Source organism: Bos indicus x Bos taurus, chromosome 1 (genome assembly GCF_003369695.1).
Source record: "Bos indicus x Bos taurus breed Angus x Brahman F1 hybrid chromosome 1, Bos_hybrid_MaternalHap_v2.0, whole genome shotgun sequence".
Lineage (NCBI taxonomy): Eukaryota > Metazoa > Chordata > Mammalia > Artiodactyla > Bovidae > Bos > Bos indicus x Bos taurus.
In genome coordinates, this window is record NC_040076.1 from 18,426,005 (window position 1) to 18,439,859 (window position 13,855).

General features: G+C 35.9%; 1 protein-coding gene across 5 annotated transcripts in view; it reads left to right on the forward strand.

Moving 5' to 3' along the window:
* The window catches only part of TMPRSS15 (transmembrane serine protease 15), a 143,387-nt gene that overhangs the window by 75,622 nt on the left and 53,910 nt on the right, over positions 1 to 13,855 (forward strand). For all 5 annotated transcript variants that reach the window (XM_027545313.1, XM_027545442.1, XM_027545383.1 and 2 more), the window contains 2 exons: positions 4,692 to 4,817; positions 7,043 to 7,183. In XM_027545313.1, the coding sequence (XP_027401114.1) occupies positions 4,692 to 4,817; positions 7,043 to 7,183 (267 nt within the window). The remainder of the gene's footprint in view (positions 1 to 4,691; positions 4,818 to 7,042; positions 7,184 to 13,855) is intronic.

Genomic DNA, 13,855 nt, shown 5'->3' on the forward strand with positions numbered 1-13,855 from the left:
TTGTTTATCTTGTGTATAACAAGTTTGAGTTCCATAGTATAAGATCAGTGGAAAGTACATAAAGCAAAGAGCCAATTGTGACACCCACATCTTTTTTTTTTCCCCAATGTTAAATACTATTTATTTATACATATTTTAACAAGTGTAAACTGTGAACAAAATTATTCTATTTACTCAGATATTACCATTTCTGTTATTTTTCCTTATTTCTTGGCATTACAGGGTGCCCTCTGCTATCATTTTTTTTTCCCCTGTGAACTTTCTTTAACATTTCTTTTAATTCAGGTCTACTGGCAATTAATTCTCTTAATTTTCTTTCTTCTGAAAATGGTTTTAATTTTCATTGTTGAAGGATACATTTGCTGATTAAACGATTCTGGGTTGATAGTTTTCTGTTTTGTTTTCAAAGCACTTTATAAATAGTGTTTCACTATTTCTGACCTCCACAATTTCTTTTTTTTTAATTTATTTTTTTTTTATTTTGTATTGGAATATAGCCAATATGCAATGTTGTGATAGTTTCAGGTGGACAGCAAAGAGACTTATCCATATATATATATATATATCTTTTATAACTACAGATTAAAGAGAATAAAGCAGGCAGTGATTAGAATCCCAATATAAAGTGAAAGTATTAGTCTCTCTGTCATGTCTGACTCTTTGCAACCCCATGGACTATATAGCCCCACCAGACTCCTCTGCCCATGGAATTCTCCAGGCAAGAATACTGGAGTGGGTTGCCATTCCCTTCTCCAGGGGATATTCCCCACCCAGGGATCAAGCCTAGGTCTCCTGCACTTAAGGCAGATTCTTTACCACCTGAGCCACCAGGGAAGCAGTCCCAATATGTCCCAACATAAAGGATGATCTAGTATGAAGGATACTAAAAAATTCTAAGTCTAGAAAGAAGAGACTTGTATGATAAAACCAGATAAAGCTTATATCTAGATCATTAGTCCTAAATAGAGATGCTCATTAGAACTACACAGAGATTGTTTGTGTTAAAGATGAAAATTCCATGGCCCATCCCTCCAAAGATTCCACACTAGTATTTTGAGAAACAGACATGTTCTTCCCCTGCCTTCCATGGCTTCTGATAGCACCACCAACCTAAATGGAAAATTCTACCAGTGAAAAAAATACCCCAATGACAGTGAAAAATGTGTTATTTGAAAATGTCAGTGTCTCTTCCTTCAAATGATCCAGAGATCATATCATTCTGAAAGGATAATAGAGTCACTATTATTAGGGAGATATCTGATTAAAAAAAATAAACAGCCATTAATCTAATTTGACTTGTATGGGGAACCAGAGATTATCATCTCTACTTAGCATAGAAACTATCTTTGAAACATTTGTACAAAGTAATAATGTAAAAATATGATTTGTACATTATCAATTGTACAAAGTAACGATGTAAAAGAATCCAAAAATAAGTGGAACATTGAAAGAACAATTTGGAGACATTTATTAAATTTATTAACTTATTCATGAAATCTTTTTTGAGTGCTTTATTTGTTAGGTACTGAAGTAAGTAAAGAAGAAACAAACAATTCAGTCTAGATAAGGATTCAGATAACTTGTCAGACATAACACAATGCCTAAGGCCCTGTTTATAATAAGGGCAAAGACAGGAGGCTGTGCAGGAACATAAGAAGTATTTAACATACAAAAGTTCAAAAGTAGAAGACCTTGATTTTTTCTTGAATCTTCAAGCAAAATTAAGTAATGATAACAAATGAAAATGAAATGTGAAGTTATCTCACACCATGTTAAGCAGTTTGAATTTTATTCTGAGAGCACTGAGGAGACTTTCACTGGCTTACAGGAAAATAGTGGTAAAATCAAGTTTGCATGTTAGATGGATCCATCCTTTTGTATTGCAGTCCATGGGGTTGCATAGAGTTGGACACTACATGGTGACCGAGCAACAACAAATTCTATTGCAGGATCAGAGATTGGTTGTAAGGGAGCAATTAGCCTCACTCATTAGGAGATGAAAAATAACAGTGACTTGAATTCGGATAGTGGCATTGGAGACTGAGAAGGCAATGGGATCCCAGGGATGTAGGAGCTAGTATTGGCACCCTTGGTAATTGATTGTATATGGGAGGAGAGAGGTCAAGGAAGACGAGGAAGCTTCTGGTGTAGAAAACTGTGAGTGGCTGATTAGTGGTACTATTCACTGAAATAGGAAGAATGCAAAGAGGAATGAGTTGGCAAAAGAGATTGCTGTGTTCCCTTTATTACTTGTTGAGTTGGAGATACTTACATTTATACACAGTAAATATTGGATAACTGGATCTACTTCTCAAGAAAATGTAGAAGATAACTTAGAGGTCCATTACTATGTCAGTGAAGTGACTTCCTTAAGAGTGAATGAGAAATTCATGTAGAATGAAGAAATGTTCGGGAGCAAAATCTAAAGAATAAATCATTTAAGGAATCAATAAAAAACAAGGTGGTGGTGGTTTAGTCACTAGTTCAGTTCAGTTCAGTCGCTCAGTCATGTCCAACTCTTTGAGACCCCATGAACTGCAGCACATCAGGCCTCCCTGTCCATCACCAACTCCCAGAGTCCACCTAAACACATGTCCATTGAGTCGGTGATGCCATCCAACCATCTTATCCTCTGTCGTCCCCTTCTGCTCCTGCCCTCAATCTTTCCCAGCATCAGGGACTTTTCAAATGAGTCGCCTGTCCACATCAGGAGGCCAAAGTATTGGAGTTTCAGCTTCAACATCAGTCCTTCCAATGAACACCCAGGACTGCCCTCCTTTAGGATGGATTGGTTGGATCTCCTTGCAGTCCAAGGGACTCTCAAGAGTCTTCTCCAACACCACAGTTCAAAAGCATCAATTCTTCAGCGCTCAGCTTTCTTCATAGTCCAACTCTCACGTCCATACATGACTACTGGAAAAACCATAGCCTTGACTAGATGGACCTTTGTTGACAAAGTAATGTCTCTGTTTTTTAATATGCTATCTAGGTTGGTCATAACTTTCCTTCCAATGAGTAAGCATCTTTTAATTTCATGGCTGCAATCACCATCTGCAGTGATTTCAGAGCCCCAAAAAAATAAAGTCAGCCACTGTTTCCACTGTTTCCCCATCTATTTGCATGAAGTGATGGGACCGGATGCCATGATCTTAGTTTTCTGAATATTGAGCTTTAAACTAACTTTTTCACTCTCCTTTTTCACTTTTATCAAGAGGCTCTTTAGTTCTTCTTCACTTTCTGCCATAAGGGTGGTGTCATCTGCATATCTGAGGTTATTGATATTTCTCCCAGCAACCTTCATTCCAGCTTGTGCTTCTTTCAGCCCAGCGCTTCTCATGATGTACTCTGCATATAAGTTAAATAAGCAGGGTGACAATATACAGCCTTGACATACTCCTTTTCCTATTTGGAGCCAGACTGTTGTTCCATGTCCAGTTCTAACTGTTGCTTCCTGACCTGCATACAGGTTTTCAAGAAGCAAGTCAGGTGGTCTGGTATTCCCATCTCTTTCATAATTTTCCACAGTTTATTGTGATCCACACAGTCAAGGCTTTGGCATAGTCAATAAAGCAGAAATAGATGTTGTTCTGGAACTCTTGCTTTTTTGATAATCCAGCGGATATTGGCAATTTGATCTCTGGTTCCTCTGCCTTTTCTAAAACCAGCTTGAACATCTGGAAGTTCATGGTTCATGTATTGCTGAAGCCTGGCTTCGAGAATTTTAAGCATCACTTTACTAGCATGTGAGATGAGTGCAATTGTGTGGTAGTTTGAGTATTCTTTGGCATTGCCTTTCTTTGGGATTGGAATGAAAACTGACCTTTTCCAGTCCTGTGGCCACTGCTGACTTAGTCACTAAGTCATGTCCAATTCTTTTTGGACCCCATGGACTATAGTTGCCCAGGCTCCTCTGTCCATGGGATTTCCCAGGCAAGAATATTGGAGTGGGTGGCAATTCCATTCTCCAGGGGGTTCTCCCAACTCTGGAATTGAACCCACATCTCCTGCTTTGACAGGCAGTTTCTTTACCGCTGTGCCACCAGGGATTCCTGATACTGCTGCTGCTGCTGCTGCTGCTAAGTCGCTTCAGTCGTGTCCGACTCTGTGCGACCCCATAGACGGCAGCCCACCAGGCTCCCCCGTCCCTGGGATTCTCCAGGCAAGAACACTGGAGTGGGTTGCCATTCCCTGATACTAAAAGGCTATAAATATTTTTTTGTTTTGTTTCAAAAGGAACTGCCATCATATGACATATATAAATAATGGCAACAATTACTTAAAGAAATACTAAAGCTTAGTTGCCCTACAAATTACATTTTAATTGCCTCATTTCCTCTACATTTAATCTTGGAAATAAAATAAATAGAAGTAGAATATTCATATCTTTTGACGTTCATATATTTTAGGTTGTAGGAGTAAAAGGCTATTTGCACGCTTTGATGAAAGTATTTCATTTATATGAATAAAATAAATTCAATTAGAATAAATGATCTCAAATTTAGTTGAAATTTTACTGTAAGTATTCTAGAATAGATGAAATATTTCTTCACACAGACAAATAGTTTGGAATATTAGGTTTTATAAAATGAAGGAAAGATTTTTGAAAGTGATTTGAAAGTCTCAGAAGATTGAAGTTAAGAGAAATCAAAAGAAGTATGTTTAAACTAACTTTATTATTTATTACTTTTAAGGTATTTGGAATTTAAATGCACAAAAGGGAAAAAATATTCAGCTCCACTTTCAAGAATTTGACCTGGAAAATATTGCAGATGTAGTTGAAATCAGAGACGGTGAAGGAGATGATTCCTTGTTCTTAGGTAAGTCTCCAGTTTATTGTGAAAGTTGTATGGCTCAAGACAGACTGATGGAAAGAGAAAATGAAAGTGAAAGTCGTTCAGTCGTGTCCGACTCTTTGCCACCCCATGGACTGCAGCCTGCTAGGCTCCTCTGTTCACGGGATTCTCCAGGCAAGAATGCTGGAGTGGGCAGCTGCTCCCTTCTCCAGGGGGTCTTCCCAACCCAGAGATCGAACCCAGGTCTCCCGTATTGCAGGTGGCTTCTTTACCAGTTGAGCTACCAGGGAAGCCCATGGAGAGAGAATTTCTCAATACATGTAGTTACTTTTTTACAAAGAGCTAAGTGAAAACACAACAGTAGAATAACACATCAAATTGTGGCATTTCCAATATGGGGAGCGTTCACAATGATGATGGAAAAATATTCTTTAGAATTCTTGGAAAATCAAGATTCACAGTTTTGAGTTAGCAGGTCCTAGAGATACTGCTGCTGCTGCTGCTGCTGCTAAGTCACTTCAGTCTTGTCCGACTCTGTGACCCCATAGACGGCAGCCCACCAGGCTCGCCCGTCCCTGGGATTCTCCAGGCAAGAACACTAAGCATTATACTTTAGAGACTAAAAGCCAAGAACATCCATTATGCAGTTTTCTATTCTATGCATTATGTATACATTGTATGTCCAAGGATAACTATTATAATACATTTTATTTCATTTCAAACTGAAGGATCAATTATGTTTACTTTGCAAAATTTTTAAATGATATTTACTTTGTGTTTCACTATTACTTTGTGTCTCTAGTACTAGCTGCTTCTATATAAATATCTGAGAATGAATCAAAAATTGATCAAATTGATTCTTCCCAATCATTTATTGATCACTAATTTTTAATAGACATGGAGGAAAAGTGTACTATTCCAGAAGTTATTATACCTACATCATAAATGCCTTTTAATATAATAAAGTTCTATGAAATAGAATGGCTAATATCTTATTAAACAACTACCAGCTTTTAAGAAAGAAGTGTCCCTTGATAAGTCATGCTTTAAACTATGAAAATACATGAAACATCAACTGGAACGAAAAAACAGCACACTTTTCAGAAGTGTTTTATCTAACTGTGCTTTGTGCATGTGCTCAGTCGTGTCTGACTCTCAAAAGCCTCCTGGGAGACGAGAGCCACACACAAAACCAGTAACAATGAAAGTCTCGGTGGACTACGGTGCCTTGTACCAGCAAGAACTGAGGAACTTCAAGTTTGATTTTCAGAACAGTTATAAATGCATTTTGAGTAGTTTTTCCATTTTCACTTTACGTTGTCTTTATAATAAAAATTTCTGTTCTCATGATCAGTTTTTATCATTTCACCTCTTAGTATTTCCATCAATCATTGAAAAGTAAATGAGAATTCCAAAAGGATCTCATAATCATTGTTTTCAAATTTATCAGCAAGAAGCTCTTATGATACAGAATCACTTTCAAGTATTCCAATATATAAAACATTTAACACAATGAATGTATTTTTAAAGTAACTGAAGCCAGTACTTTTTAACAGGGCTACCTTTCTGGCTCAGCTGGTAAATAATCTGCCTGCAATGCAGGAGACCTGGGTTTGATCCCTGGGTTGGGATGATCCCCTGGAGAAGGGAAAGGTTACCAAGAGGATTGTATTGTTTATGAAGGCCAGTAGCCCTAGGGATTAGAGGGGGAAAAATTGAATACCACCATTTAGGTCTACGTTATCCGTCTCTAATATATCTTTCAGATAAGGTTAGTGATTCAATTTATAAAAAAATATCAAATGAATTTAAACAAAAATGTATTAAAAAGGCAATTGATTTATTAAGATAAAAATTCAGACTAAATTTATTGAGACAAAAATTGTAAAAAATTATAATCTCCATTATTTTATAAAGGTCTTTAAAAGCAGGTAAATAATTTTCTGGGGTAGCATGAGCTTTGAATAGTACTGGTGCTAAGTTAGACAATATTATGAGTAATTTCATCATTACAATTCTAGAGCTGCAGAAACCTTAAGTAATACTGGAAAAGATCAACAAAGAAGTTGGCTTTCTTAGAAGCAGTGTCTAGAATATAAGAGAATGTACACGTTCTATGTGTGGGTGCTTCTTGAGCAAGCCACGCTGCGTGTTGCATATGTCTGGGAGACAGAATTCAGGAAAAGGGTACATTTCCTTCTAGAGTCAGATGATTATCTCACTGATTATCCCATTTTCTTTGGGAGCAGCTGTGTACACAGGCCCTGGTCCAGTAAACGATGTGTTCTCAACCACCAACCGAATGACTGTGCTTTTTATCACTGATAATATGCTGGCAAAACAGGGATTTAAAGCAAATTTCACTACTGGCTATGGCTTGGGGATTCCAGGTAAGTAGGTGTGGGATTACATGCTGCCTTATAAGTTTTGGAGCCAAACAATAGAAACAGCCAGAACTTAATTTCAATGTTTGCATTCTAGTACATTCGTTCATTTTTCCTCATCTTAAAGGAGAATTTCTTCCTTCCTTTACACCTGATTAACCACTAGCTGACTTTGCTTAAAGCAGGAATCCACAGGGGTTTTTCAACAGACCTATTCGCTGCTATTTAAAGAGTTGTGCATCTTGTATCTGAAAAGGGCCATTTTAAACTGTAAAGGGGGGCTTCTTGGCACTATGAGGAAGGAGGATTGTCCATCACATTCCTTTTGCCAAGAACGTTTTCAGAGAACAGCAGGAAAACAAGCAAATGAGCTGTTTGAATGCCAACAACATCCAGTTAAAAAATTAACATCAACTTCTTGGAGACAGACAGTGTGAAAAGGCACGGCCATGAAGGCAGAAGGAATTTGATGCTGATATTTGCTGGAATGCACAACCTTTTTGGTGGCTCAGATGGTAGAGTCTGCCTTCAACGCAGGAGACCCAGGTTCGATCCCTGGGTGGGGAAGATACCCTGGAAAAGGGAATGGCAATCCACTCCAGTATTCTTGTCTGGAGAATCCCATGGACAGAGGAGCCTAGCAGGCTACAGTCCATGGCATCTCCTAGAGTTGGACAGGACTGAGCAGCAAACACTTTCATTTCACACTTTTCACAACCTTCTTACCCTATATTTTTTATTACATCCATAACATAATCAGCAGAAATCAAAATCATGACCTGCCTGCTCATCATGGAGAGATGTAGATATAGTTGTAGACACAGATACAGAAGGAAAGTTATGATCAACCTAGATGGCATATTGAAAAGCAGAGACATTACTTTGCCAACAAAGCTCTGTCTAGTCAAGGCTATGGTTTTTCCTCTGGTCATGTATGGATGTGAGAGTTGGACTGTGAAGAAAGCTGAGCACTGAAGAATTGATGCTTTTGAACTGTGGTGTTGGAGAAGACTCTTGAGAATCCCTTGGACTTCAAGGAGATCCAACCAGCCCATTCTGAAGGAGATCAGCCCTGGGATTTCTTTGGAAGGAATGATGCTAAAGCTGAAACTCCAGTACTTTGGCCACCTCATGCAAAGAGTTGACTCTTTGGAAAAGACTCTGATGCTGGGAGGGATTGGGGGCAGGAGGAGAAGGGGACGACAGAGGATGAGATGGCTGGATGGCATCACAGACTCAATGGATGTGAGTCTGAGTGAACTCCTGGGGTTGGTGATGGACAGGGAGGCCTGGCGTGCTGCAATTCATGGGGTCACAAAGAGTCGGACACGACTGAGCAACTGAACTGACAGATACAGATATTTTCATTCATATATGTGAGATTTAACTCTGCCTTCAGTGGTTTAAAGAGAATTTTTATGGCTTGCTGCTCCTCCTGAACTATGATTTTTTAAAATACCTCTGCCCCACCACTTAGTGGTTCTCTGGGTGGAAATATGTCAGGAAAACAGAATACACATGGCTTCCTACGTCTACATTTCCCTTCCATAGGAAATTGTGATCAGTATGTCTTTAATTAGGATGTCTAGAAAAGAGGTAGGATTGTACTATTGATCATCGTCTGGCCTATTCTCTAATACTAGAGTCATCTGTACAAATATCTGTTCCTCCACTCACAACCTAGACCTCATCCCAGAAAGTTGTGTGCTTTGAACATTACTGCAAATGTGAAAAATGACCTGTAGCTTATCTATCCTCTGGCCCTGAATATAAGTCATAACAATTATTACTGTCCAAACTACTCAGATGGGAGTAAGTGATTGGTATTAGATACACCTACTTAGGATTTATAAGCAACATTGACATGAATCAACCAAACAATCCACTAGTGAAGTAAATAAACAAAACATTAATTAGGGAAGTAGACAAACAAAAACATTAAGGCCTATGAAAGAATATACAGCACCAAAGAAAAGGAATAAAGACTTCAGAGCAACTGAAAATTAGAATTTACCTTAAAAAAGAGTACATGAAAAATGAGAAGCATATAGAAAGTAATATGATTTACAATTATTTTAATTTATAAAGAAAATTATTTATTTTAAATTATATTTATAATTATCTTTCAAAATAGCAAAAAAGAAAATATATTGATATGAAAATATAAATAGATGTCATGCTGCAGCTGCTGCTAAGTCACTTCAGTCATGTCCGACTCTGTGCGACCCCATAGACGGCAGCCCACCAGGCTCCCCCATCCCTGGGATTCTCCAGGCAAGAACACTGGAGTGGGTTGCCATTTCCTTCTCCAATGCATGAGAGTGAAAAGTGAAAGTGAAGTCGCTCAGTTGTGTCCAACTCTTAGCGACCCCATGGACTGCAGCCTACCAGGCTCCTCCGTCCACGGGATTGTCCAGGCAAGAGTACTGGAGTGGGGTGCCATTGCCTTCTCTAAATAGATGTCATATGTTTGTGTAAATATAATGTGTAAGATATATAGAGAGAGTGATGTAGATAGATAAAATATATACAAAATCAGAAGCTAACTAATTAAATCACTGCTTTGGAAAGTAGTAATCAAGGTAATTTTGAGACCACCTGTTTTGGATTAAGTCACTTTTCTATCTCTATGACCTATTCTCTTCTTTGAGAAGAGGAATTTCTTGTTGAAACTCTACCACCACCAAATTATTATTTCTGACTCCATCAGAGGTTTTTGGTAATGGTGTGAAGTGAACTGCACAGATTTTTGGTCAATCGTATACCTATTCAAAAACTCTGACACCAAAATACCACATTCTCACAAAAACGCTGCACAAAAAGCGTGATCAAGAGTCAAAAATGATAGGTAAAGAGATGGAAATATATGGAAGTCTCTGATGTGCATACAGGAAAAACACCAACACACAAATTGAAAGTAATAGTCATTCCCAAAGGAAGAGCCAATTAAAACTAACACTGAAAGTTATAATAGGAAAAAAACAATATAATGTCTAGATCTGATTAAAGTGTCTGAAAAATCATGAAATATGATTGCTTATTATAAAAATTTATAAGTAGAAATCAGTGTTAGAACATTTCATATTTTAAATTTTAAAGTAAAGTTTTCATTAAATTTTAAAGGAGAATAAGCAGAATCAGTTTTTAAAGATGTTAAAAACCAGTTCAGCTTTATATTTTAGTCATTTCATGATGTATATTTTAAAACAGTGGCATGATATTTCTAAATTTTCAAGGAGAAACTTCTGCAATAAAGAAAATGTGTGACATCAGTATCATTGTATTTTAATGAAATACAATTATGTGCTTGGTTCTCTATTTTAAAATAGAACAAGAAAATACCTAATAGTTACTCTCTTGGAGAGGTGGGCTTCCCAACTTTTTTCCAGAGATGTCACGGAAGGAACTTTTGAGGAGTATTGTAAATGGCACCCCACTCCAGTACTCTTGCCTGGAGAATCCCATGGAGGGAGGAGCCTGGTAGGCTACAGTCCGTGGGGTTGCAAAGAGTCGGACATGACTGAGCAACTTCACCTTCACTTTATATGTTTTTAAATTTATTCTAATTATATTTATTTGTTATTACAATAAAATTCATTTTTCAATGTTTATTTCCAGTGAGTATAAAACACAAATTAAAAACTTGTGGCATATTATATTAACTGCAAATTGAGTTATTAGCTGTTTAATATTGTCTCATGTCTATTCACCAAATTAAAATTAATTTCAGTTCTTTCTATTTTCTTTTTTTATTGAAGTATAGTTGATTTACAATATTGTGTTATTTTCACATATATCAGTACAGTGATTCATTTATATGTTATATATATTATATATATATTCCTTTTCAGATTCTTTTCTCTTATAGGTTATTACAAAATATTGAGCACAGTCTCCTATTCTATAGGTCCTTGTTGATTTTCTATTTCATATATAATAGTGTTCGTGTTAATCCTAACCTCCTAATTTATCCCTCTCTCTACCTCACTTTCCCCTTTGATAGCAGTAAGTTTAATTTCTATGTCTGTGAGTCTCTTTCTGTTTTTTTCTATTTCTTTCTGTAAATAAGTTCATTTGTATTCTTTTTAATTTTTTTAAACTTTTTGTTAGAGTATAGTTGCTTTATAGTATTGGGTCAGTTACATAGAAAATAATAAAGATACTACCAGAAAATAATAGAGCTCATCAATGAATTTGATAAAGTTCCAAGATACACAATTAATACATAGAAATCTTTTGCATTCTTATAAATTAACAACAAAAGATCAGAAAGAGAAATTAAGGAACCAATCCCATTTACCATCTTACCATTGCACCAGAAAGGATAAAATATGTATCATTATTTTAGAGTCCACATATAAGTAATGTCATATGATGCTGGTCTTTCTGTATCTGACTGAAAATTACTATATTTTTAAAGTAATGAAGATGAATTGTAAAACCAATTGAACTAATGAGATTAAGAAAACCTAATAGCTGTAACCAATAAGGGAGTGAATGTATCCAAAAAAGTAATTATTGACCATCTACCATCAGCAAAAATAAAAACATCTTGAAACAAAATTTTAGAGAAATAGTAGGTCTTTAAGCCATATTTTAAATTGTAAAGGAAAAAGGGAGGAAAGAATTATAAAGAGAATAGGTTGGGGAAAGGAAGGCAGCAACACCTCTTTCATCAAAAATATTACAGTTGCTGGCTTTATTCAAGTCTTCTAATAAAGTAAATACATTACGACTTTGAAAAATATTACACGCAATTTCTAGTCAAGATAAAAGCCAAAAGAACATAATCTATGGCTTACAACACAAAATAGATAGATTTATGGCCTAGGTATTGTTTTTATTTGTTTGCCCTTTCAAAAGATTTCAGTTACTATGATAATGTTATTTAGGCAATAAATCATTTAGAGAAAATTTCCTGGATTGAAACTAAAATGGAGTCTTCCATGACCATCACTCTGTGTTGAATATGTTGAGAATGTGGTCTCAAAATTCCTCTTGGCCAGGGAAGACTTATGCTGCTAGGGACTAGAAAATGGAGTGATTGAGTCATTATCATCATAATCTTCTCCCAGAGGGGTTTTTTTACACCAAAAGGCTGAAAAGCAATTACAGACACAGTGAATTGGCAGTGGCAGATAATCACACTGGTAATGGAAGGAGAGATTAGGCACACACATCTTTATATTGGTGTCCTGCTTTGCTGGTCATTTCAGGAAAACAGGAGCAAAGGAATATCATAAATATGCAGCATGAATGTGCTTCATTTATCTTCTAAGATATTTTAGGTACACCTTCCAAAGTACTTAAGTGACATGTAAAACTATTGTACAACATATTTTTTGTTTCTTCTTTCTTTATCTTAGTTTTCACATTTTATTTACATTAAACTAGAGTATAAGAAATAGGATTTATTAAGATCACTCTCCTCTGAATGTCCCCTCATTGCTCTTTTCTGAATCTCAGAGTCTTAATTTGGAACTCAATAGTGCTTATCTGGCAACTGTGGAAGTGGCAGCTGATTACATTTAGGGGTTCAGCGCCCTCCCCAGATTGTGTGGCATGTGCCTTAGAGATCAGTTCAGTTCCATTTAAAACCAGGCATATGTTGACTAAATGAGGCAGGGCTATTGGAGACTTCATAAAAAGGAGATGGGGAAATTCAGTTCTTAGCAATGTTTCTTTTTGTCTCTCTCACTATGGGCATAAAATGATCAGAAATAGGACTCCAGAGGCCCCAGAGAGTTAAACTTTTGGATTAAATTCTTGAAGTCGAATTGTTACATGCTGCGAAGAATCAGAATCCAGTTCATGTATGTAAAGGAAAATTTTGAAACAATTTATTTAAATTTCTCAGAATTTGTCATTTATTTTCAGTTCAGCAGCAATAGATTATCTTTTCCCATTCAGCATTATTTTTAATCCAACAGACTCATCTTATGAAGATAGGGTAATTTTTCTGTGTTCATTTGGTATAACACTAACAGCTTTGGCTAGAGCAGAAAAATGAACTACAATTTTCAGATATTTGCACATGCTTTCATTCATGTTTTTATTCAGTTATTTAAATTTTAATTCAATGGATACATGCTTTTTGAATTAAATATAGCCTGGCTATACCAGTAAAAGAGTAAAATTATTAATAAACTATCAATGATTAAATTATTGGCATTTAAAACTCATTTTTACCTAATGACTTTAAAAATCTATGAAAACAAAGTAATGGGATAATTTAAAAATAACTAGTGGTGACTAATATTCTATAAGTATATTAAGTTATTTGATTATGGATACAAAATTAAGCTGTCAGCTTTTAAAATAAATATAATATATATTAAAATATAGATTTAAAATAGACTTAAATTCAACACACGTATACCTCGTTTTAAGTACTTCTGCTTTCTAAACTCAATACTGGAAAGATTAAAATATAAAGTCAGTTAAAACATTGAGGCTTGCCTATAGAATAAGTAGCTGTCTTTGCCCATTTATTGTCTCACTAATCTGGTTTGGAAATATGTGTTCATGAAATAAATTGATAATTGCATTTACAAGAACCTTCCTAATAGTATTATATTTGATATATGTAACCTACACTCGGTGGATAAACATTTGTAGAAGCAACTATCCCAATCACGCCTTTCTTAAAGTATTTTTTATTAAAGTAACTTAAATTTG